This window comes from Colossoma macropomum, unplaced genomic scaffold (genome assembly GCF_904425465.1).
Source record: "Colossoma macropomum unplaced genomic scaffold, Colossoma_macropomum, whole genome shotgun sequence".
NCBI lineage: Eukaryota > Metazoa > Chordata > Actinopteri > Characiformes > Serrasalmidae > Colossoma > Colossoma macropomum.
In genome coordinates, this window is record NW_023495216.1 from 22,841 (window position 1) to 50,631 (window position 27,791).

The 27,791-nt window shown below is 41.1% G+C and overlaps 1 protein-coding gene across 1 annotated transcript in view; it reads left to right on the forward strand.

Annotated features, from left to right (window-relative positions):
• LOC118801189 (ribonuclease inhibitor-like) overlaps window positions 1-27,791 on the forward strand; it is a 54,847-nt gene that overhangs the window by 20,413 nt on the left and 6,643 nt on the right. Inside the window, exon 4 of the mRNA XM_036561362.1 lies at window positions 7,333-7,506. Within this exon, the coding sequence (XP_036417255.1) occupies window positions 7,333-7,506 (174 nt within the window). The remainder of the gene's footprint in view (window positions 1-7,332; window positions 7,507-27,791) is intronic.

Below are 27,791 nucleotides of genomic sequence, written 5' to 3' on the forward strand. Positions count from 1 at the left end.
CATAATGACTGAATGCTGCCTCACCCTGTTTGGGTCTGACTCTGTGCTCTACTAACTGACCGGTCCAGCGTGATCAGTTCACTACTTATATATAATTGGAAGAACTTCTGTACTTAATTTGCAGTCAGTGCAGTGACTGGAGGATTGGAGTGATGTGATCAGATCTCTTAGTTTTCATAAGCATTCTAGCAGCTGCATATTAAATAAGCTGAAAGTCTGATTGTGGTCTTGAGAAGGCCAGTAAGAGACCACTGCAGTAGTCAGGTAGCGGGATGCAGAGTGATTTCAGGTCAGTGGCAATGAATCTGGACGTACTACATACCTTGTTATTTTAAGGCAGTACATGCTGACCTGCTCTGTTTAAAGAAGGAGTAGTGCTGATTGCCTGTCTGACCTTTAGAATTTTATTTCTCAAGAAAGCTGCAAATTTAATACATTTATCCTCAGAAAAGAGTTCCGGTCGTCCTGTGTGTTATTCTGTCAGTCATTGTGAAAAAGGTGCAGGCATTATTAATGTTTTTATTAAGAATGTTAGTGAAGTAAGTCTGTCTGGCTTTGTGTACATCTAACTTATATTTATTTACTCTGTCTTTATAAATGTCATAGTAAATTTGAAGTTTAGTGTGTCTCCATTTATGCTTGGCTTTCCTGCATTCACTTTTCTGAGCTTTTATTACCAGGCTACTTTACCAAAAATTGTTTTGGTTTTCATCGGTACCAAAGCATCAATAACATTCACAACTTTAGAATTAAGTTTGTTTCAGGACAGTCAGAGATTTTACATAGTATTTTAAAGATAGCTGTCATAAACAGCTCCCAATGGGTTCTCAGTCATATACTGTTTCTTTAAACAGACAGTCTTATCTTGAACATATAGAGAAGTTAAAATATTAATAAAGACACAAAAAGTGGTCAACATGAGCATTACTCCCATCAGCACAGACCAACATCAACATTACTCCACATCAGCACAGACCAACATCAACATTACTCCACATCAGCACAGACCAACATCAACATTACTCCTCATCAGCACAGACCAACATCAACATTACTCTCCATCAGCACAGACCAACATGAACATTACTCCCCATCAGCACAGACCAACATGAACCTTACTCCCCATCAGCACAGAACAACATGAACATTACTCCCATCAGCACAGACCAACATGAACATTACTCCTCATCAGCACAGACCAACATCAACATTACTCCTCATCAGCACAGACCAACATGAACATTACTCCCCATCAGCACAGACCAACATGAACATTACTCCCCATCAGCACAGACCAACATGAACATTACTCCCCATCAGCACAGACCAACATGAACATTACTCCTCATCAGCACAGACCAACATCAACATTACTCCTCATCAGCACAGACCAACAAGAACAATACTCCTCATCAGCACAGACCAACATGAACATTACTCCCCATCAGCACAGACCAACATGAACATTACTCCCCATCAGCACAGACCAACATGAACATTACTCCTCATCAGCACAGACCAACATGAACATTACTCCCCATCAGCACAGACCAACATCAACATTACTCCTCATCAGCACAGACCAACATGAACATTCCTCCTCATCAGCACAGACCAACATGAACATTACTCCTCATCAGCACAGACCAACATGAACATTACTCCTCATCAGCACAGACAAACATGAACATTACTCCTCATCAGCACAGACCAACATGAACATTACTCCTCATCAGCACAGACCAACTATTAGGAATACATATGATCATAGTCTTTCCCTAATCAAAAAAGAGCTAAACAAACTTCTAAAAAACCTTTATGAGAACTTATTTACTCAACCACATCAGCATATAAATGTGTTTAATCCCAAAACCTTATGACACTATATGACTCTCCATTCTATGTCACAAGAAACCAAAACATGTACATCCTTTTACTCATTCACCTAAGCAGCCTATTTCAGTATTATCCATTCATTTTATAGGAACATGAATATGTACTACATCAATTATAAGCACAGATCCAACATACAACATTTTACTCAACTCCACATTCAGCACAGAGTACTTTACCAATCATCTAAATCATTTACTCCAAATCGATCAGTACAGCCAAGGACCCAAACATTTTAATGTAACATTATAAATCCGTATTTCGTCAAATCAGCACAAGGAACAAACTAAGAAATTTCTTCATTTCTAGTCTCGTTCCATTCAGAACCAATACATCAACAATTCCTTCTTCCTTACATTTATTCACGCAACAAGACACAACTTTATACATTTGAACTATGACTAATCATCAAGCACAGTATAAAAGAACCTTTGAATGGATATTATTTTCTCATGTTTTCTATGTTTAAGCAACTAAAGTTTTAAACCAATCTTATGTGCTAACATATATACTCGCCCATATGTCAGTACATCATGATCCATACAAAGGTAAAACTATTATGCTCCCAAATCTTATAGTCATACAAGACCCTGTATAGACATAATATCAATTACTCCAAAATTCAGTCAACTTAGAATATCAACAATCAATTTATCGTTAATTCAAACTTTATAAAAACATTTCCTTTCATCAGTTTTCAGCCCATCAGTTAGTTAACCATACATCAAATGTAACTAATTCTTCCTAACTATCTTATGCCAAATAGATAAACAAACTATTTGAACATATTAACTCATTATTACATCAGCACAGACCAACTTTGCAAATAAAAGGTTAACTAATTTATCCCTTTCTCATTGCACGACAAACTATAGAAATAACTCTAGTTTACTCGCCCATCAGCACAGACCACATGAACATTACTCCTCATCAGCACAGACCAACATGAACATTACTCCTCATCAGCACAGACCAACATGAACATTACTCCCCATCAGCACAGACCAACATCAACATTTCTCTTCATCAGCACAGACCAACATGAACATTACTCCCCATCAGCACAGAAAAACATGAACATTACTCCCCATCAGCACAGACCAACATCACATTACTCCCCATCAGCACAGACCAACATCAACATTACTCCCCATCAGCACAGACCAACATCAACAGTACTCCCCGTCAGCACAGACCAACATCAACATTACTCCCCGTCAGCACAGACCAACATGAACATTACTCCTCATCAGCACAGACCAACATGAACATTACTCCTCATCAGCACAGACCAACATGAACATTTCTCTTCATCAGCACAGACCTACATGAACATTACTCCTCATCAGCACAGACCAACATGAACATTACTCCCCATCAGCACAGACCAACATCAACATTACTCCCCATCAGCACAGACCAACATCAACATTACTCCCCATCAGCACAGACCAACATCAACATTACTCCCCGTCAGCACAGACCAACATCAACATTACTCCCCATCAGCACAGACCAACATGAACATTACTCCTCATCAGCACAGACCAACATGAACATTACTCCTCATCAGCACAGACCAACATGAACATTACTCCTCATCAGCACAGACAAACATGAACATTTCTCTTCATCAGCACAGACCAACATCAACATTACTCCTCATCAGCACAGAAAAACATGAACATTACTCCTCATCAGCACAGACAAACATGAACATTTCTCTTCATCAGCACAGACCAACATGAACATTACTCCTCATCAGCACAGACAAACATGAACATTTCTCTTCATCAGCACAGACCAACATCAACATTACTCCTCATCAGCACAGACAAACATGAACATTTCTCTTCATCAGCACAGACCAACATGAACATTACTCCTCATCAGCACAGACAAACATGAACATTACTCCCTATCAGCACAGACCAACATGAACATTACTCCTCATCAGCACAGACCAACATGAACATTACTCCCCATCAGCACAGACCAACATCAACATTACTCCCCATCAGCACAGACCAACATGAACATTCCTCCTCATCAGCACAGACCAACATGAACATTACTCCTCATCAGCACAGACCAACATGAACATTACTCCCCATCAGCACAGACCAACATGAACATTACTCCCCATCAGCACAGACCACATGAACATTACTCCTCATCAGCACAGACCAACATGAACATTACTCCCCATCAGCACAGACCAACATCAACATTTCTCTTCATCAGCACAGACCAACATGAACATTACTCCCCATCAGCACAGAAAAACATGAACATTACTCCCCATCAGCACAGACCAACATCAACATTACTCCCCATCAGCACAGACCAACATGAACATTACTCCCCATCAGCACAGACCAACATCAACATTACTCCCCGTCAGCACAGACCAACATCAACATTACTCCCCATCAGCACAGACCAACATGAACATTACTCCTCATCAGCACAGACCAACATGAACATTACTCCTCATCAGCACAGACCAACATGAACATTTCTCTTCATCAGCACAGACCTACATGAACATTACTCCCCATCAGCACAGACCAACATCAACATTTCTTTTCATCAGCACAGACCAACATGAACATTACTCCCCATCAGCACAGACCAACATGAACATTACTCCCCATCAGCACAGACCAACATGAACATTACTCCCCATCAGCACAGACCAACATGAACATTACTCCCTATCAGCACAGACCAACATGAACATTACTCCCCATCAGCACAGACCAACATCAACATTTCTCTTCATCAGCACAGACCAACATGAACATTACTCCCCATCAGCACAGAAAAACATGAACATTACTCCCCATCAGCACAGACCAACATCAACATTACTCCCCATCAGCACAGACCAACATCAACATTACTCCCCGTCAGCACAGACCAACATCAACATTACTCCCCGTCAGCACAGACCAACATGAACATTACTCCTCATCAGCACAGACCAACATGAACATTACTCCTCATCAGCACAGACCAACATGAACATTTCTCTTCATCAGCACAGACCTACATGAACATTACTCCCCATCAGCACAGACCAACATCAACATTTCTTTTCATCAGCACAGACCAACATGAACATTACTCCCCATCAGCACAGACCAACATGAACATTACTCCCCATCAGCACAGACCAACATGAACATTACTCCCTATCAGCACAGACCAACATCAACATTACTCCCCATCAGCACAGACCAACATCAACATTTCTCTTCATCAGCACAGACCAACATGAACATTACTCCCCATCAGCACAGACCAGCATGAACATTACTCCCCATCAGCACAGACCAACATGAACATTACTCCCCATCAGCACAGAAAAACGTGAACATTACTCCCCATCAGCACAGACCAACATCAACATTACTCCCCATCAGCACAGACCAACATCAACATTACTCCCCATCAGCACAGACCAGCATCAACATTACTCCCCGTCAGCACAGACCAACATCAACATTACTCCCCGTCAGCACAGACCAACATGAACATTACTCCCAATCAGCACAGACCAGCATCAACATTACTCCCCGTCAGCACAGACCAACATGAACATTTCTCTTCATCAGCACAGACCAACATGAACATTACTCCTCATCAGCACAGACCAACATGAACATTACTCCTCATCAGCACAGACCAACATGAACATTACTCTCCATCAGCACAGACCAACATGAACATTACTCCCCATCAGCGCAGACCAACATGAACATTACTCCCCATCAGCACAGACCAACATGAACCTTACTCCCCATCAGCACAGACCTACATGAACATTTCTCTTCATCAGCACAGACCAACATGAACATTACTCCTCATCAGCACAGACCAACATGAACATTACTCCTCATCAGCACAGACCAACATGAACATTACTCCTCATCAGCACAGACCAACATGAACATTACTCTCCATCAGCACAGACCAACATGAACATTACTCCCCATCAGCACAGACCAACATGAACATTACTCCTCATCAGCACAGACCAACATCAACATTACCTCTCATCAGCACAGACCAACATCAACATTACCTCTCATCAGCACAGACCTGCGAGAACATATGCAACCAATCAATAATAAGGGCTTACTGATCCGAAAATCACTCTTAATAAGTTTGTCTGCTCACACTGAAAATAAATGTAGTGAACAATAAAGGAAGCATTTTTTATACAGTGACAGAATCACAGCATACTCAGTCTGATAATTTGGTGATGGCCACGTTAACTCATTGAACATCTGCGGCTAAAGGAGTTTGAGAGAGTGCATTTGCACATTGGCCACAGAAAAAACAGCTTTCTGTGGCCAATGTGCAAATGCACTCTCTCAAACTCCTTTAGCCGCAGATGTTCAATGAGTTAACATGGCCATCACCAAATTATCAGACTGAATCGCTGGTGACGCTCTTTTTGATAGAGTTAAAAGAGTTCTGTAAGCTCTCTTACTTACTGACAACTCTCAGCTTGAAAATGACACACAGATCTGCAATAACTTTATCAATACTGCACTGTTTGTCAGTAAAACTATACTGTAGATATTGTACTTCTCACTTAAATTGACACTTAATTAGCATATTTTACATTGGTATAGTGCTGCATGGTGTCTTTACAGATAGATAGTGTATTGGGAATGACTCTCTGAGAGCAGATTCTCTTTCACTGCCAGCTTAACTCGTTTGTTTATTAGTGGCAGCGTACACTTGGCTTACGTCACGTGGTATCAGCAGGTATCGGAATGTTGTATCTGTGAATTTTTATGAGTATGAGTAAATGGGCATGGTATCAGCCCAATATCCAATTCCAGTATTGGTATTGATTCATCCCTAATCAGAACTTCATTTTTTAATAATTTAAATCCTGATTATAGAGACAGACAGAATATTTTAGGAGTTGATGTGAACGTCTTTTCATGTTAAATGCAGTTTCCCACCCTACATATCCAAATGTTTACCCCCTGATGGCAGAACTTCACTGCTTCAGTGAATTGTGATAAACAAAGTGTTCCCTTTGTGCCTTTCTTACATTTCTTCAGGACTTTCAGATTGAAAATAAACATACAAATACATAAATTCTAAACTAATTAATGCAACAAATAAACAAAAAATAAAAATGAAATTAAAAAGTCAGTATAACTATAACAGTACCCATTTAGAAAATATCACTTTGGTCAAGTTCTCAATATGTCACGATCTTGTATGTTCTACAACTATAAATACAGCAGTTATGTTTGTGGCCTTAATGCTGTTTTGTAGTTTCATTTGTGCAGTAGTTGACATTTTAACCTGCTGTGTTTTAAGAGAACATGTTGATAAAGATTAACGTTTTAATGTTTGTGTGCGTGAGAGAGATTGAAGTGTTCTGATGTATCGTCATTTCTCTTCCAGGCTGCGTGGTAAAGGTCTCACAGACAAAAGCTGTGCAGTTCTGGCCTCAGCTCTCAGCTCAGAGAACTCAAAACTAACAGAACTGGACCTGAGTGAGAATGAACTGCAGGATTCAGGAGTGGAGAAGCTCTGTGAGGGACTGAAGAGTCCAAACTGTAAACTGGAGAAACTGAGGTAAGATCACTCCCTCACTACACACTCAGACACTATCACTGTCTCTCTGTCTCTGTCTCTGTCACACATGCACCCCCCCCACACACACCTCTCTCTCTCATTCTCTCTGTCAGTCATCATCGTCTATTTGAAAATAAATCACATTTTTTTCTAATAGATGATGTCCTTGTCTGGTAATGTAACAGCATGTGAATTTTAGTCTATATTCTACATTTTGTGGCTAGTATTTAACATATATAACATAGTAATATGTAACATAATACATAATAAATATATGAATCTGTCCAAATGAACAAATCATTTATGAAATACATTAATATTATTAAAACTCAGAGCCGATCAATAACAGGTCTGTGTCATTATTGTCATTTTCACAACCTACCTAGCCATTTTCAGCACGAGCTCATTCAAAACCTGACCGCCATTCTTGGTCATTTTTTATTTCATAAATTTGATTCTCACTTTGTGCTGTTATTATGGAATGAAATGCTCCTGGGTCATTACAGATAGGTAGTCATTTTGGCTGATTGATTTTAAATAGAACACATTTTTAAGCAAGTAAATAATAAAACAAATGTGTCCTTTCACAAAATGTAATTTCTAACATCTGTTTTCTGATGAAACAACACAGTTTGGCTGAATTAAAGTGTGACCAGTTTAATGACGTTGTCGACTCAGAATAGGACTCTTGTGTTTTTCACATTTTTAGATTGGTACTCCTGCACCTTCAGAAAATACCACTGTTGGCCCTCTGATTGTGTTCCAGTTAAATCTGACTGATTTACTGCTTTTCTCATAAATATGTTTCTTTCATGTTCTGTTATACACCTTAATGACTTCATTGTTCAGACCAGCATAATATTTGTTGTATTTCCAGTCACATAAGAGGAAGAATTCAATATACACCCAAATACACACGTACACAGTTACAGCTGAACATCTGACACCATGCACCGATCAGGTATAACATTATGACCTCCTCCTTGTTTCTACACTCATTGTCCATTTTATCAGCTCCACTTACTATATAGGTGCACTTTGTAGTTCTACAGTTACAGACTGTAGTCCATCTGTTTCTCTGATACTTTGTTAGCCCCTTTTACCCTGTTCTTCAGTTGTCAGGACCCCCATGGACCCTCACAGAGCAGGTACTATTTGGGGGGTGGATCATTCTCAGCACTGCAGTAACCCTGACGTGGTGGTGTGTTAGTGTGTGTTGTGCTGGTGCGAGTGGATCAGACACAGTGGTATGCCTGATCAGTGTATCTCGTGGTTTGAACAGAAACCAGAGCCAAACTTAGAGGAAGTCTTAACATTGAAGGCTGTTCACTTCTTCTGCTCCTCTTGTTCCATGCTGGGTTGATTTCTGTGTACACCACTGTAGGAGCCCTTTGGAAACAGCTCTTGAAGCTCTTTTATGAAGGCTTATATACTCGTATTATCTCACTTTCATACACTGTAAATCCTGTTCCAGCCAAGTCTCACACACACACACACACACACACACACACACACACACACAAACTCTGCCTGTTTTTACTACAGGATATGTATTGTTGGGTAATTTTATATGAGGCTGGCTAACATAAACATGTCTGTGATGGTAAAATGCAGAAAACATAAAGAGAAGACCAGATTGTTACAGATGAAATCTAAAGACTAGTGAGAGTGTTACAGGAGCACGAGAGCAGAAACAACAAATAGAATACATGTTTTGAGGAAAAGGTGGTAAAGACTAACAACAAAATAGAAAAATAAGATTCATCTGAACAGATCAAACAATCTGCATAAGCAGACTACAAGCTTAACTAAGACTTAGTTTTAAGAGAACTAAGTCTTTCAGAAGACAGTAAGATAAACTAGCAGAATAAAACTAAAAGAGCCAAACAGACATAAAATGAGATGAGGGAGAGATGGTGGTGGAGGTGAGAGGAATCTGTCAGACTAAGACCAAGCAGGAATAACTTTATGCAGATTATATGTACATTAAAGAAATGTAGATTCTAGCTCCTTGTTGGAGAGTAAAAGCTCTGACTGTAACTGGGACAGTTAGGCTCATGAATGTTGCATGACTTTAAGGAGACTCATAAAATCAGATTTAGAAGTTGTGACAATAAAGGGAAACAGTAATGTTTTGCTTATATTAAATACAGAAATCACATTAACCACACCTGCACATAGCAGAGCACATTACGTGTAAAGAACTATGTGAGGAAAAGATTTGTTGTTTACACTTTAATGTTAACGGCACCTCGTATCTGTGGTGGTGACGGCCCATCCAGAAACAGGCCTCGTACCTTGATCTTCAAGTTTCTTCTTTTCAAGGGCAGGCAATTCTGAAAGGGGTTAGTGCTGTCGCTCCTTGTCATTCGGATGAGGACAGTTCGGGTGTGTTCCAGTTCTTCCCTGACTGTAGCAAATCTACAGTACAAAAAAGGAAAGCGATGTCGGAAGAGGGGAACATCTCACTCATTTTGGAATCAAGTCTTTTCTACTGGACCCCGCCACAGTCAAAATGTTGCATGGCCAAGATCATCTGCTGTTTAAGACGCCCACGCTCCTGGAGAACTATGTTGCTTCACTCAAGGGTAACTCACGGATGGAAGTTGCCTCGTCTAACCAGGGTTATGGAGAGTAAATGACGCAGTTTGTCTAGTTAGGGCTGAACCTAGGCTTGTCTTTTATTGCCTCTTGGTTTTGAGGATGAAACTTGTAAAATTGGAAGGCACTTGGATTGGGGAAGGATTGAGCAGCCTTGCTGTTTCAGTGCATGGCTCTGCATTTTTTTTGTTTTCCAGGCGGGAATCTCTCCGCAGGCAATGTCAGTTAGAGGGTTTATTTGTTTGTCAAGGGTTTATTTCGCACTACCAGGGTTTTTGCTATTTTACGTTCTTCAATTGTCTGGATGGAAGCTTTCTTTGACTGTTTTGCCTGTTCTTCTTAGAGTGTGACCTTTGGTTCCTGCTCCCACATGGATTTTGATGTGATTTCTTGTACTGTAAATGGCTTGAACCCCCCTGTGAAAAGGGTTCAGTGTCTAGATTATCCTCCACGTAAAAGGGCTGATGTACTTTTACAAGAATCCCATTTAAGGGCAGGATGTTACCTGCTGCCAGAATAAGTATGTTAAGCTTATAGCATATTCCTCCTCTACTAACAAGACTAAAGGAGTCGTTCTACTTCAAAATATTAAATTTTCCTCCATGGCGTAGAAAACTGGAAATGAAGGGCATGTTGTGTATGTAGTAGGGATGTGGAATAATGTGAAGCTAGTTTTTACTTCAATTTATGACCCCAACAAATGCAATCCTGCTTTTTCACCTCTCTTACAACATCCCTTGGGTAAACAGATCTTAGAAAACTTTAAATTTAATTCCACATTTATGTGAGGAACAGCGTTTTTCTCTTGAGCTTTCTTTTACACTCAATGATTTGAGAACTGCATTAGAGTCAGTGTGTAAGGGTAAGGCTCCCGTATTGGATGGCCTGCCCCCGGAACTTCAAATGTCAGTATGACCAAAGAGGACCCTTAATTCTTAATTCTTTAAAATATGCCACTGAAACTAACAGTCTTCCTAGGGACCTGAACACTGCTCTTATCTCACTTATTTTGAAAAAGGAGGGGTCATCTGAAGTTATAGACCAATTTTGTTGCTCTCTACAGAAGCAAAGCTATATTCCAAGGTACTGTCTCGGCGTCTCGTTAAGGTGGTGGGAGATTTAATTAGTTATTATCAAACAGGTTTTCTCAAGGGGTGTTTTGCCTCAGATAACATTTGTTGTCTTTTCCATATCATTGAGGGACATCATTCTAAGTCTGCGAAGGATTCTCGTGCCATCTTATCGTTAGACATGAAGAAGGCATTTGATCGTGTAGGATGGAAATATCTTTGGCTGGTCATGGAGTGATTTGGATTTGGTCCATGTTTTATCCGTATGATACCACTCCTGTATACCAACCCCGCTGCCTCCCTGACAGGAGTTTGTAGATCTGACCCGTTCAAGTTGAGCAGAGGCACAAGACATAGATGTGTTCTCTCATCTGCTTTACTCCCTCTGTTCTTAGAACCTTTAGCTCAAGCCATAAAACAGGATCAAATGATTTCTGCTATTAGGCTTCACGATGATACATCTGGCTTTATGCAGATGATATTCTGTTCTGTTTGACCAACCTAGCAGTCTCTGTCCATCAATGCCTTAAACTGTTTGAAGATTTTAGATGTGTAAGTGGATATAAAATTAATTGGTCAAAATCTCAATGCCTCTGACAGGTGCTAGCAGATTTAGCCTCTAGTCCTCCCTACTCCTGTTGGTTTTGAGCTAACGTATCTGGATTTTTCCTTCACTACATGGTATTGTTAAAAATACTCTGCATTAATCAATAAAATCACCCAGGATTTACGGAGATGGGGTGATTTACAACTCTTCCTTCAGGGCAGAATCTCAAGGGTCAAAATGAATAAGCTCCCAAGACTCTCCTTTCTGTTCTCCATGATCCCACAATCTCCCCATAATAACCTGTTTAAAGTCCATAGTTTCAGCATTTATTTGGAATAAGAAAAGACGAAGGATTAGACTTAAAAGCTTACAAAGTCCCCTGATGGCGGCCTTGCATTACCAAAATTTATAATTTTGGCTGATTCAGCTTTATTTGATTATCCCTTGGTTCAATGCAGATTTTAAGGTGGCCTGGAGAGATATAGTTGTTGTTTTTTTTTTTTGTTTTTTTTTTGAGCAGGCCCTGGATATGTACACAGTTTTGTACTGACAGGTTTTTGATGGGAAAGATAAAAAAATCAGACTAGGGGTCAATCGATGGGTGTCTTTCTAGATAGTGATACTGATCACTAGTAATGAAGGACACTGATAACTGATATTTGAGGCTGATTTTTGTTTACCTTAAATCTGATGTTTGTAGTGTGAAAATTTACAAGAATAAAACTCTTACAAGTTTTATTAAATGAATATTAGAACAATATAAAAAAATAAAATATAAACAATAATAAACAATATAATAAAATAAAAAATAAAGTGAGCTTCTCCTCTTGGTGTGGAAGAGGAAAGAGTGCTTCTTTGTTCCCTCATCTCTCACAAAACATACATATAACAAAAAGTGCTTTGATCAGCAAGGAATCAAGTTCAAATACTGATTCAAATACTGAACAGAGAAATGCTGAATCATGGCTTCCATAATTGGTCGACCCTTAATTCAGACCTTTTAGGCTGCAGATTCAGTCGGGAAAACATATTAGTTCCACACATAGTTTCTCGGACTGGAAGAGGCCCGCTGACGAATCATTTGTTGTTATCTGCTGACCTGGTCAACCTCTGCTTTCTGCATAATGCATTACTGGGAAATGACCAGTCGCAGATGATAAACAGCAGTATTTTGTACTTTGTTACCATTGTTACCTCTACTTCTAATTTAAATATGCATGATTTGGCTCCGCTCTTGTAAAAAAAAGTGTTTGATGTTCTTTCACACACCACAAGCTCAACACATCCGCATATTTTCCTGAATCATATTAAAATGGGTTATTCATTCAGAGACATGAGACGAAGTGCCAGACCGAAACACCCGCAGTATGTGAAGTTTATGGAGAATAAAAGCACAAATATGATATCAGGGTCAGGATAAGGAGTTTATACTGGGTCTATCTTTAAACTGCATTACTCTCTGATACTTTAAAGCATCTTGATGAAAGTATATCTATAGAGGGTAAGTCCCCCTGATTGTTATATGTGTACCACAGTTACATTTAAACTGAATGAAACCTAGAAAATAGCCTAATAAAACATGGGCCTCATATTCTAAAGGTTAAGTAAGTTGTGTCTGTGTTAATTTACATGAAGGTTCTGAGTATATAACCTACTAATTTGGCATCAAGGAATGGGCAAGGTTTTGAAAGTGAGAGATCACAAGGCCGTTTACAGTTTGCATAATTGTGAACATTTATAAATCTTTGCAGGCTTAGGGAGTGTAAAGATTTAGAGATCCTTCTCTGCCCTTCTAATAGTTTGTTGGGCATGACAGTAATGCAAATATATTTACAAATAATGTTCTATTCAACATAGATTGATTTTATGGTTCTGCTTATCGTCAGTAGTGTTTAACAGCAGTGTTAAAATCTAAATGTTTTCTTCTTTAACATTGACAGTGGTGTTTATTTGATGTTACTGTCGAGCCTTCTATAAGTGTAAAACAGCACCTCTGTAAAAATTGTGGCAGGAAAACATTTAAAACCTAAACATTTGAATTCAGAGTGTACGATATGGTGCAGTTCAGATCTCCATGGATGATTTAACATTATGTTATGCTACCAGTTTCCTCTTTCATATTGGAGTTGTCTTAGTCAGTGTATAGTCCCTAATAGGGATCACACTGGTGTCATTAACAGTTTTTTATTTCAGGATCAACCTTGAGATGTGGTTGATCTGCAGGAGACTGTTGATGCCAGAACAGCAGTCCAAAACAGCAAAAGCTGGAACTGGAATAAATGTCTACTTAGTCATGTTTTACAGTAACAGATCATTTCTAGTAGTAAAGCAGAAACCATTTCATCCAACTGTCTCTGAAAGCTGGATGGGGAGGCCAAGAGCCAGTTATTCACACCTGGATAATGTGTGGGAAGCATCTGAATGGCCAAAAACAGCCAGTCTCACATCAGGGAATCTGTCTATCATACCCTTTTCAATAAAATCCAAATATGTTTGTCCAAAACCTGCAGACATGAGAACTGAATCAGAGCCTGTGTGCCAGTGTGCTCACTTATATCTGTCACAGACTGAGGAGATTGAGGGACAGATTTTATTCAGTTTACCTTTGAATACTGAAGTCTGAAAAATGTTGAAGTGAATTAATTTAAGCCTTGCATTGATGTAACATGTATGAATTTTGTGTGTACCTCCCACTCCTCTTGAGTTCTGTATTAATGTCTGTATTCCTTGCTGCTTTAAGATTACCTGAGGCAGTGCAGAGTGCTTAGAGACCAGGGAGACAAAATGTGAAATCAGCTGTTTTGAATCGAGGCTGCTGTATGAGTTGACAAAGCCTGTGCTCAAGATTTGTAAACCAAGGTTTCACAAAGTCTGTAATTAATGAAAGAAGTGGGAATTTGTGAATTATAATGACTTCAGCTGCTCAAATGGTGTAAAGGACTCTTTATACAAGCCTCTGATTTAAAAAACCTCTATTTTCTTTCCAGTGTAAAAATGTCTTGTCATTTTTGGCTGGGAGGAAGTTGTGATTGAAATAGTTTGGTGAATAGATTGAGATCTCTGGAATTTTAAAAAACTCTTTTTATTTGTTTCAAAAATCATGAGGAATTTCACAAAATGATCACTAACTGGTTCATAGACACTACTTTTGAAAAAGGGTTGCAGCCAGAGGGTTTTTTTGCCAGCAGCTCATTGCTCGAGCTTTAAACAAAATATGAACAGAGAAATTATGAAAGACATTGTTTTTTCTGAAAGGTAAACAATGCAAAATAATGCATAGTTTTGTATATATTTTTAAACAAAGGAAAAGTCTTTAGTCCTTTCAATTAAAAAAAAACACTGAGATCATATGTTTAAAATTGCTGTTAGTTCACTACAACAGTCCCCAACAGATCTTCTGTGTCCAGCAAGTCATTTTGGGGGTTTCCATCTGTGGCCCTCGCTCCCATCTTTCCTGTTTCCTTCTCAGTCTGGGTCATAGTAGAGACAGAAGGACATGTCTTAAGCCAAACATAGTCCGGGTTTCACATGCAGAAAGGCACAAATGTAGCTTCAGCCGAGCTACAAGTAATGAATGTAAAAATGAACTATACTATCTGGCACATGTGCAGATATCCATTTACATTTTTACATGTATATTTTCTCTAACATGTTCTCTATCTGTGCAGGCCAGTCAAGCTCTTCCATACCAAACTCACCTAAACACTGTGTGTTTCTGTTAGTTGGACAGCACAGTGGTGGCTGTTTTCAAAGATTTCAGAACCTTCACAATGTTGTCGGTATGATGCTGGAGCCACCAAGAGTTTTGATTTCACGAGCATTTCAACTTATAAACAAGACGTGACATCTATTTTCACAATGCACATCGTCACATTTTTGGATTGCACTATATCAAATTAAATCAAATCACGTTTATTGTCACATCTCATTTACACAGGTGCAAGGTGAGTGAAAATCTAGTCCCCCTTATAAAATTAAAGTACTATGTATATATATATATATCACTATATTTCCAAAAGTATTCGCTCGTCTGCCTTCACACGCATATGAAGTTGAGTGAGATCCCATTCTTGATCCATAGGGTTTAATATGATGTCGGCCCATTCTTTGCAGCTATAACAGCTTCAACTCTTCTGGGAAGGCTTTCCACAAGCGTTAGGAATTTTTGACCATTCTTCCAGAAGCGCATTTGTGAGGTCAGACACTGATGTTGGACGAGAAGGCCTGGCTCACAGTCTCCGCTCTAATTCATCCCAAAGGTGTTCTATCGGGTTGAGGTCAGGACTCTGTGCAGGCCAGTCAAGTTCTTCCACACCAAACTCGCTCATCTGTGTCTTTATGGACCTTGCTTTGTGCACTGGTGTGCAGTCATGTTGGAACAGGAAGGGGCCAAACTCCCCAAACTGTTCCCACAAAGTTGGGAGCATGAAATTGTCCAAAATCTCTTGGTGCTGAAACATTAAGAGTTTCTTTTCACTGGAACTAAGGGGCCGAGCCCAACTCCTGAAACACAACCCCACACCATAATCCCCCCCATCAAATTTTACACTTGGCACAATGCAGTCAGACAAGTACCGTCTCCTGGCAACCGCCAGACCCAGACTCGTCCATCGGATTGCCCGACGGAGAAGAGTGATGCATCACTCCAGAGAACACATCTCCACTGCTCTAGAGTCCAGTGGCGGCGCTTTACACCACTGCATTCAACGCTTTGCATTGCGCTTGGTGACGTAAGGCTTGGATGCAGCTGCTCAGCCATGGAAACCCATTCCATGAAGCTCTCTACACTGTTCTTGAGCTAATCTGAAGGCCACATGAAGTTTGGAGGTCTGTAGCGATTGACTCTGCAGAAAGTTGGTGACCTCTGCGCACTATGCGCCTCAGCATCCACTGACCCCGCTCTGTCATTCTACTTGGCCTACCACTTCGCTGAGTTCCTTCCACTTTGTTATAATACCACTGACAGTTGACTGTGGAATATTTATATATATATATATATATATATATATATATATATATATATATATATATATATATATATATATATATATATACACAGACTTTGAATATATACACATATATTCAGTTAGTCTGAAGTAGATAAATGAGATGCAGGTTCACAGGGGACAGAATATTGACATGGAAATCTTCCAGATTATACAAGATGTCAATCTGTACGTGTAAGTATAGATTTTTTAGATTAAAGGTGCTGTAAGATCAGAGTGAGTCTGTTGGTGTGGATGAGGTGTGGATTGTCCATGGAGATCATCATGATGATGACTCATGTGACAGGCCTGCAGACCGATATACCAGCACTACCGGCTGTGAGAACAGACAGTGTCTTGTGTGTCTTGAGACATCTTAAGACTCGTCTAAAGATACATTTTTAAAGACATATTAAAACATCTTGAGGCCGTAATCTGTGATGTCTATAAGGCATGTCTGTCTACAGAGTCTTAAGATGTCATGACCGTTATAATCTCCTAAGATGTCTCAACATGTACAATGCATATTACTTATTTTCTAATATAGCGTTGCTGCAAAATTAAAAACAATCAAATTCGGTGCTTTTAAAAGCCTTTTTACAGTATTTACCGTTATTAAATACAATTATTTTTTTTTACAATTTACAATTTTTCTGTATTTTCATTGAACTTATTACTTGTAATTTTGTTCAACATTTATAGTAGTAATATTTTATATGTTTATATGTTTAGAGAAAAATGAAAAATACTATTGTTTTGCATTACTTTGTTAATAATCATTTTATAATTTATGGCTGTAATAATACAGCAACCACTGCTTAATTGTCTGAAACATTTTCAGTAAAAAGATGCAGTTTTAATGTTTTTAGTGCAGTAACCTTGATTTACCAATAATAATAAAATACATAAAAATGATAAGAGGAAAGGCTGCAGACCTGTCAACAGAAAACTACTGCCTTCAAATATCTTAATCTGTAATCAGATGCTGAGCTCATAAACACCTACGCAGCATGAACTTCATGTGTTTCATCATTTTTTATTTAGTAGTCATTTCTTTGAAAATGACATTCAACACCCAGAAGTCTGAAGGCAAAAAATACATTATTACTGTAATAATAATTGTCATGGTTTCCTACACACATTTTCTACGCCGCTTATCCTTCTGGGTCATGGGGGGAGCTGAAGCCTATCTCTGTGGTCATTGGGCAGAAGGTAGGATACACCTTTTAAATCCATAGATTTTTTAACTTTTTGTTTCTTTATCATTTACAACTGTGCACAGCATAGCAGTATAGTAGTGTTGTCACACTTGATTTATGTTCTACAGACAGAAAGAAACTGGTTTGGTGTAGAAATTTGGAATATACTGTAGTTATCAGCAGTGTTGGGCTGTGCACAATTATAAATGTATATATAAATTATCCCTGCGATGGACTGGCGACCTGTCCAGGGTGTATCCTGCCTTCCGCCCAATGACAGCTGGGATAGGCTCCAGCACCCCACCGCGACCCAGAAGGATAAGCGGTTTAGATGATGGATGGATGGATATATAAATTATAAATTTTCAGTCAAATTCATATAAACTAAAGAAGAAAAACAGTATCAGTATAACATGGAGGTCTGAACCGCAGCATCACAGATTCACAGATCACTTGACGTGCATATGTCCATGTCATAACGTCTGAACAGTGTCATTACTGGTATCACACTGCTGCTGTCACTGTCCTCTCCATTTAAACTCAAATCCATGATGAGTGAGAGCTGGCAGATTCAAAGCCCGTCATTTTCTTTGTCAAAGTTATGAGGAAGATGCATCTGTTGACAAATCCATATTAACACAACACATTTGAAATGACTTTTTGTTCTGCATACATACAGCTTGAATTTAATTTACAGTGTATATATTTATGGTTGCCTAGAATTAACTGAAGACTGAAGCATTTAGTATATTTGGTAAATAAAAGAGATACGGCTTTAAATCAGACTCTGCATGAACTCCAGTGTAGCACTCGGTTCATCTGCATAACTGATGTTCAGTGCAGTAAGAGAAGCGTCAGGATGAGGCCACTTGGGTAAGAGCACAGCTGAGTGTTGACGGTGATCTGGCACCTTATTGAACAAGACCAAAAGAGAGGATGTTCCTTTTGAAGGGTTGAAAACAACACGTAATTCTGTTGTCTTAGTTCTCTGACACAGGACAGACGTGATGATTTGCTGCAGAGTTGAAGGAAGTGAGAGCTTATTACTGTTAAAAATCTAATTAAAGGGGAATTCCAACACTTCTCTGCACAATGTAGTCATTCAGATGTAAACAGAGTCATTCAGAGTGGTTTGATGTGAAATGTTCTATTCAGAAATGCTCACAGTGGTGGTGAAAACCAGACACCTGAAAATCTACCTCACAGAAACTTATTACACAAAGTGATTATTAATAAGAGCTGAACACTGTGGTTACCACACGCTGTGTGCTTTAAACTGTAGCACTCTCAGACTTGAATGCAATATTACACATAAATGCACTGTGTAGAAGTACATTTATAAATATTGATACAGTTATGGTGATATTACCGTATTGATATTTTGAACACAGCCCTAATGGCCAAGAATACTGGCACCCTCCTACCAATATGGCCTAATGTGGTTTTACTGGTCCACAGAACAGCATCTTCAGATCTGACGTATTCTGTAGCATGCATACCTTGTTTTTATTTTCTGAATTAAAAGTTGTTCAGACAGAGTTATGGTGCCACATTTATTGGTCATTATTGTATTAGTAAGATGATTCAAAGCATATCATGACCACAGACTCTGTATGTTGGTAAAAACTAAACTGTGGGCTTCAGGAGCTCTTTTGGACTTTTTCCGTGTTTTTTAAGGCAGTGTGGATATCGTCTATCACACTGCTGCTGCAGTCAGGACATTCTTTATTTTGGACAATTACAGGTGAAGACACTGTGGATTAAAAAGCTCTGTACTTTTCAAAGCTCTAAACGTCTGTGGTGTTGAAGGTCTTGGGTTGGACTTTTATGTCAGGACTGTTTTTCTGTTCCAAGCTGCTGCTGGGTTTCTCTAAACTCAAATGTATTTCTTAGATGAGGAGGATGTCCTTAGTGCTTCCATGTCTTTCTCCTCCACTGCTCACTCACTCACTAGTGTCAATATGGGCAAAAACCAAACATTTGTTTCTTGATTATTAATAATATTAACAACAAAAAGAGACATTCAGTTTAAAAACATTGGACCTCATTAACCGGTCTCTTCCTAAGTTTGTTCTTAAATGTGTTCTTGAGAAAGTTCCTAAGAAAAAGTCTACATCAGATTCATAACATGTTCTTAAACAGCAGAACTGCTCTGTGTATATTCTGTTCTTACCTACGTGGTGGGAACGACGCAGAAAGCCTTGATTTTCAGTTCAGCATCGATGTTAACTGGTCAGGGCTTTCACCCATTGGACAGCAAAATGCACTGACATAAGCCATAAAAATCTATGAAGATAACACAATGTCGTATAAAAACTTAAACGTGATTGTAATTCATGACAAAATACTAGTTAAATATGCTGTGTTGATGGACAGATTTCCCGGTCTAGGCTTGGAACTTTTGCCTGATCAGTCAGAATGCTGTACAGGATAAACAAATATATGTGCACTTTTATAAATTATATTTTTATTGAGCAGAGTGACTAATGTGACCCTTCATCCATCTGGAAAAAGGAATGCATACCCAGCCATTACCATGTCTTGGGACGTCTTAAGACATGTCTAAAGACACATTATGAAGATGTCTTAGGACATCTTGAGGCATGTCTTAACAAATGAAGACATGTCTTTAAGACATGTCTATAGACACGGATCTTAAGATGTCTTGGCAATAATAACATCCCAAGATGTCTCAAGATGCAACATTATTTATAGTAATTAATGTTTCATTATTTAATTTGTTTGTTCTATGTAGGATGCATAATGGTATCACTTATTTATATATATATATATATTATATATCTATACATATATATATATATATATATATATATATTGTATATTATTTTATAAATATACAAACATTACATACATTAGTACATACTACATTTATACATTTCAGAACAAATTTAACAACAAAAGTAATAATAATAATAATAATAATAGGCACATGGTTCCCAGTCTGTAACTTTCTCTACAATAAGCCATTTTATATGAAACCACTAAATGACTTTGTTTACATCGCAATGGCAGAATCAGGTGTACAAAATGTGGAATTCCCCTTTAAATGTTTCAGTTGCATTAGAAAAGCTTATGGAATCAGTGAAAATCTATTTGTGAGTTCAGACCATGCCTTCAACATGGTGGTAGTATGAGGGAAGACTCTTATGCAACTATTTTGTAATACAGCGTTGCTGCAAAAATTTAAAATCTAATTCAGTTCTTTTAAATACCTTTTTATAGTAATTAACCCTTAATGTTTTAAAAATGTGTTAAAAATACATTTTTTACAATGACTATTTTACAGTTGCTTCATTTTTTAATGAAGGTATCACTTTATCAACTTTTAAAATAATAATAATAAGGAGAACAAAGAACAATAATAAGTATTCATAAATTACAGTAATGTAATTTAAAGGGGTATGGAAAATCACTATTTTACAGTTTTGTATTTCCTTGTTAATCTGTTAAAAATTCAGAATACTTCTACATTCAAATAATTTACTCTGCAATCCAAAGCATAGCCCAGGAAAAAGCACCCACATAGCTTTCAAAAAATATAGATTACAGTTATTGTTTATTGTTTTTACAACTGTGTATATGCATAGTGCAATAGCGTCATCACACTTGATATGTTCTACAGACGGAGAAAAACATGTTAACTGACTTTGTGTAGAAATTTGAAATATACTGCAATAAATACAGTTCCACAAACCAATGAATCTGATTTTAAGGTCTGCTGTTATTCCGTATATAAGTTATGCTAAAGTTATTAGCAATATAGTACTATGAACAATTATAAATGATGGGAAACAATTTTAAGACAAATTAATATGGACTAAAAAGAAAAACTGACCAACAGAGTAATACAGAGGTCTGAACCCCAGCAGCACTCATAACATACCTGAGCCAGATAATGATCAGCTGTCAAACACTTAACACCAGGCTCAGATGTGCTGGGAGCTGGAATAGAGCCAAGCTGTGGACATTTTATGTGGACATATGTGGACACAGGAAACAGGACACAGATAACTCAGTGTGCATATGTCCATGCCGTAATGCCTGAACACTAACATTACTGATATCACACTGCTAATGTTGCCGATCTCTCCTTTCAGAGTTAAATCCGTGATGAGTGAGAGAGCTGTCAGATTCACAGCCCATCACTTCTTCCTCTGTTTTTTCTCAGTGTTGGTCTTCTTTGTCAGAGATATGAGGAAAATGCATCTGTTAAAAAATCAATTTTAAGACAATAAATTTGAAATCACTTTTGGATCTGCGTACACAAGCAGGCTGAATTTAAAGGGGACCTGTTATGCTAATTTCCGTAATGTTCATGATTTTATTTTTGGGGTCGACTATAATACATTTACATACTTCAGTGTTCCAGAAACACATTATTTTTCTCATACTGTAATTGTTTACTCACCCTCTGTCTGAAACGCTCTGCTAGAGCTCCAGTGTCTTTAAGCCCCTCCTTCCTGATGAGCCCAGTATGCTCAGATTAGTCAGCTCGCTCACTTGGCTCTGACTGATCAAGCGCCAGAGCGGTTCCGCCAATACACGGGCTCCGGTAGATGCGTTGCGTTGCATTGTGTGAGGGCATGGCAAGCTTGCTGGTAGGTGGGCAGTAAGGATTGTGTTATGGGATTACATCATCTTGTAACAAAGGAAAAGGGCTGGGGAACTCCAGCCCTCAGGCAGCTGAGAAAAGTGGTTTCTGTGGGAGAGAGTTTCTCCCTCTGGCATATACTTTCAGCTTTGTATCTTACATGCACAAAAAGCTACATAACACAGTAAATAAAAGGGAAAGCATTATATATTCCCTTTATAAGTAGAATATAATGTACAGTATACATACGTTTACTCGTCTAAAATCAACTCAGGCATTTAGTGCACAAAGAAATGTGACAAGGCTTTAAATAATACCTATGCATGAACTCCAGTGTGGCACCCAGCTGACACGCATAGCTGATGTTCAGACAGTGATGTTCAGTGTGATGAAAGAAGCATCAGGATGAGGCCACTTGGGTAAGAGCACAGTTGAGTGTTGAGAATGATATGGACTGCCACCATACTGGATGAGGCCCAAAGAGAGGATGTTCCTTTGGAAGGATTGAAAACAACAAAGTTGATTAGATAATTCACAATTCTATTGTTTTCATCCTCTAACATGCCTCAGTCAACACGTAACAGAAATGATCATTTGCAGTTGAGGCAGATGTGAGCTTAGTACTGATATCTGTATCTGTTAAAAGCTGTGTTAAAGGAGAATTCCACCATTTTTAAGCACAATTTCATCATTAAGTGATGAAAGTAGTTTGATACAAAATGTTCCATTGTGGAAAGTCAGAGTTGTTCACAGTGGCAGTGACAAGAACCAGACGTTTGAAGAGTTCAATGTCTCTAATCTCTCTCACAGAGAACTATTACATGAAATGATTATTAATAAGAGCTAAACTCTATTAGAGCATGTTTACCACATGCTGTATGCTATAAATTGTAGGGCTCTGAGACTTGCAGTTGTTATGTTCCTGCCTAAGGGTATAAGGCCAGAAAATGGTAGTACAGTGGGGTGTATGATAAACCACACAAGGTATTGCCCAGTTCAAAGTGTATTTACAATTATTTACAACTATTTACAAAGAAACAAGCCATCTCTCCAGGGGTAAGCCAGGCCAAAATAACAAACGAAACCCACTCTAACTCCACCCACAAATCTAACTAGCCTAATCAAACCAAAATCAAACAAAAGACAGACAACTAACCTAACTCCCTAACTTAAAATGATAAACAGGAGAAAAAAGGTATATACAAAGAAAATGGCGTTTACCCCCTTCCGGCACAGTCACAATGAACAGAGACACTATTGACACACAGTCTATCAAATACAAAACAGCAGCAAACACCCATGCAACACACAGCCAACACAACAGCTCAAAACAATTTTTTTTTCTTTTTTTTCCTCTTTCTCTCTCTCTCTCTCTCTCTCTCTCTCTCTCTGCCGCCCTGTTGGCCATGGCTTCACTGCTGGGTGAGACGGCTGTACAGATGTGAAGCTGGGCGGTATGTTTACAGTGCGCTGCTGGGTGAGACAGCTGTACAGAGCTGAAGCTGGGCGGTATGTTTACAGTGCGCTGCTGGGTGAGACAGCTGTACAGAGCTGAAGCTGGGCGGTATGGTTACAGTGCACTGCTGGGTGAGACAGCTGTACAGAGCTGAAGCTGGGCGGTATGGTTACAGTGCGCTGCTGGATGAGACAGCTGTACAGAGCTGAAGCTGGGCGGGATGGTTACAGTGCTCTGCTGGGTGAGACAGCTGTACAGAGCTGAAGCTGGGCGGTATGGTTACAGTGCGCTGCTGGGATTAGACAGCTGTACAGATGTAAAGCTGGGCGGTATGTTTACAGTGCGCTGCTGGGTGAGACAGCTGTACAGAGCTGAAGCTGGGCGGTATGGTTACAGTGCGCTGCTGGATGAGACAGCTGTACAGAGCTGAAGCTGGGCGGTATGTTTACAGTGCGCTGCTGGGTGAGACAGCTGTACAGAGCTGAAGCTGGGCGGTATGTTTACAGTGCTCTGCTGGGTGAGACAGCTGTACAGAGCTGAAGCTGGGCGGTATGTTTACAGTGCACTGCTGGGTGAGACAGCTGTACAGAGCTGAAGCTGGGCGGTATGTTTACAGTGCGCTGCTGGGTGAGACAGCTGTACAGAGCTGAAGCTGGGCGGTATGGTTACAGTGCGCTGGTGGGTGAGACAGCTGTACAGAGCTGAAGCTGGGCGGTATGGTTACAGTGCGCTGCTGGGTGAGACGGCTGTACAGAGCTGAAGCTGGGCGGTATGTTTACAGTGCGCTGCTGGGTGAGACAGCTGTACAGAGCTGAAGCTGGGCGGTATGTTTACAGTGCGCTGCTGGGTGAGACAGCTGTACAGAGCTGAAGCTGGGCGGTATGTTTACAGTGCGCTGCTGGGTGAGACAGCTGTACAGAGCTGAAGCTGGGCGGTATGGTTACAGTGCACTGCTGGGTGAGACAGCTGTACAGAGCTGAAGCTGGGCGGTATGGTTACAGTGCGCTGCTGGATGAGACAGCTGTACAGAGCTGAAGCTGGGCGGGATGGTTACAGTGCTCTGCTGGGTGAGACAGCTGTACAGAGCTGAAGCTGGGCGGTATGGTTACAGTGCGCTGCTGGGATTAGACAGCTGTACAGATGTAAAGCTGGGCGGTATGTTTACAGTGCGCTGCTGGGTGAGACAGCTGTACAGAGCTGAAGCTGGGCGGTATGTTTACAGTGCGCTGCTGGGTGAGACAGCTGTACAGAGCTGAAGCTTGGCGGTATGTTTACAGTGCGCTGCTGGGTGAGACAGCTGTACAGAGCTGAAGCTGGGCGGTATGGTTACAGTGCGCTGCTGGGTGAGACAGCTGTACAGAGCTGAAGCTGGGCGGTATGGTTACAGTGCGCTGCTGGGTGAGACGGCTGTACAGAGCTGAAGCTGGGCGGTATGTTTACAGTGCGCTGCTGGGTGAGACAGCTGTACAGAGCTGAAGCTGGGCGGTATGGTTACAGTGCACTGCTGGGTGAGACAGCTGTACAGAGCTGAAGCTGGGCGGTATGGTTACAGTGCGCTGCTGGATGAGACAGCTGTACAGAGCTGAAGCTGGGCGGTATGGTTACAGTGCACTGCTGGGTGAGACAGCTGTACAGAGCTGAAGCTGGGCGGTATGGTTACAGTGCGCTGCTGGATGAGACAGCTGTACAGAGCTGAAGCTGGGCGGGATGGTTACAGTGCTCTGCTGGGTGAGACAGCTGTACAGAGCTGAAGCTGGGCGGTATGTTTACAGTGCGCTGCTGGGTGAGACAGCTGTACAGATGTAAAGCTGGGCGGTATGTTTACAGTGCGCTGCTGGGTGAGACAGCTGTACAGATGTAAAGCTGGGCGGTATGTTTACAGTGCGCTGCTGGGTGAGACAGCTGTACAGAGCTGAAGCTGGGCGGTATGGTTACAGTGCGCTGCTGGGATTAGACAGCTGTACAGATGTAAAGCTGGGCGGTATGTTTACAGTGCGCTGGTGGGTGAGACAGCTGTACAGAGCTGAAGCTGGGCGGGATGGTTACAGTGCTCTGCTGGGTGAGACAGCTGTACAGAGCTGAAGCTGGGCGGTATGTTTACAGTGCGCTGCTGGGTGAGACGGTTGTACAGAGCTGAAGCTGGGCGGTATGGTTACAGTGCGCTGGTGGGTGAGACAGCTGTACAGAGCTGAAGCTTGGCGGTATGTTCACAGTGCGCTGCTGGGTGAGACAGCTGTACAGAGCTGAAGCTGGGCGGTATGTTTACAGTGCGCTGCTGGGTGAGACAGCTGTACAGAGCTGAAGCTGGGCGGTATGTTTACAGTGCGCTGCTGGGTGAGACAGCTGTACAGAGCTGAAGCTGGGCGGGATGGTTACAGTGCTCTGCTGGGTGAGACAGCTGTACAGAGCTGAAGCTGGGCGGGATGGTTACAGTGCGCTGCTGGGATTAGACAGCTTTACAGATGTGAAGCTGGGCGGTATGTTTACAGTGCGCTGCTGGGTGAGACAGCTGTACAGAGCTGAAGCTGGGCGGTATGTTTACAGTGTGCTGCTGGGTGAGACAGCTGTACAGAGCTGAAGCTGGGCGGTATGGTTACAGTGCCCTGGTGGGTGAGACAGCTGTACAGAGCTGAAGCTGGGCGGTATGTTTACAGTGCGCTGCTGGGTGAGACGGCTGTACAGAGCTGAAGCTGGGCGGTATGGTTACAGTGCGCTGGTGGGTGAGACAGCTGTACAGAGCTGAAGCTGGGCGGTATGTTTACAGTGCGCTGCTGGGTGAGACAGCTGTACAGCGCTGAAGCTGGGCGGTATGGTTACAGTGCGCTGGTGGGTGAGACAGCTTTACAGAGCTGAAGCTGGGCGGTATGTTTACAGTGCGCTGCTGGGTGAGACAGCTGTACAGAGCTGAAGCTGGGCGGTATGGTTACAGTGCTCTGCTGGGTGAGACAGCTGTACAGAGCTGAAGCTGGGCGGTATGGTTACAGTGCGCTGCTGGGATTAGACAGCTGTACAGATGTGAAGCTGGGCGGTATGTTTACAGTGCGCTGCTGGGTGAGACAGCTGTACAGAGCTGAAGCTGGGCGGTATGTTTACAGTGCGCTGCTGGGTGAGACAGCTGTACAGAGCTGAAGCTGGGCGGTATGTTTACAGTGCGCTGCTGGGTGAGACAGCTGTACAGAGCTGAAGCTGGGCGGTATGTTTACAGTGCGCTGCTGGGTGAGACGGCTGTACAGAGCTGAAGCTGGGCGGTGTGGTTACAGTGCGCTGCTGGGTGAGACAGCTGTACAGAGCTGAAGCTGGGCGGTATGGTTACAGTGCGCTGCTGGGTGAGACAGCTGTACAGAGCTGAAGCTGGGCGGTATGGTTACAGTGCGCTGCTGGGTGAGACAGCTGTACAGAGCTGAAGCTGGGCGGGATGGTTACAGTGCTCTGCTGGGTGAGACAGCTGTACAGAGCTGAAGCTGGGCGGTATGTTTACAGTGCGCTGCTGGGTGAGACGGCTGTACAGAGCTGAAGCTGGGCGGTATGGTTACAGTGCGCTGGTGGGTGAGACAGCTGTACAGAGCTGAAGCTGGGCGGTATGGTTACAGTGCGCTGGTGGGTGAGACAGCTGTACAGAGCTGAAGCTGGGCGGTATGTTTACAGTGCGCTGCTGGGTGAGACAGCTGTACAGAGCTGAAGCTGGGCGGTATGTTTACAGTGCGCTGCTGGGTGAGACAGCTGTACAGAGCTGAAGCTGGACGGTATGGTTACAGTGCGCTGGTGGGTGAGACAGCTGTACAGAGCTGAAGCTGGACGGTATGGTTACAGTGCGC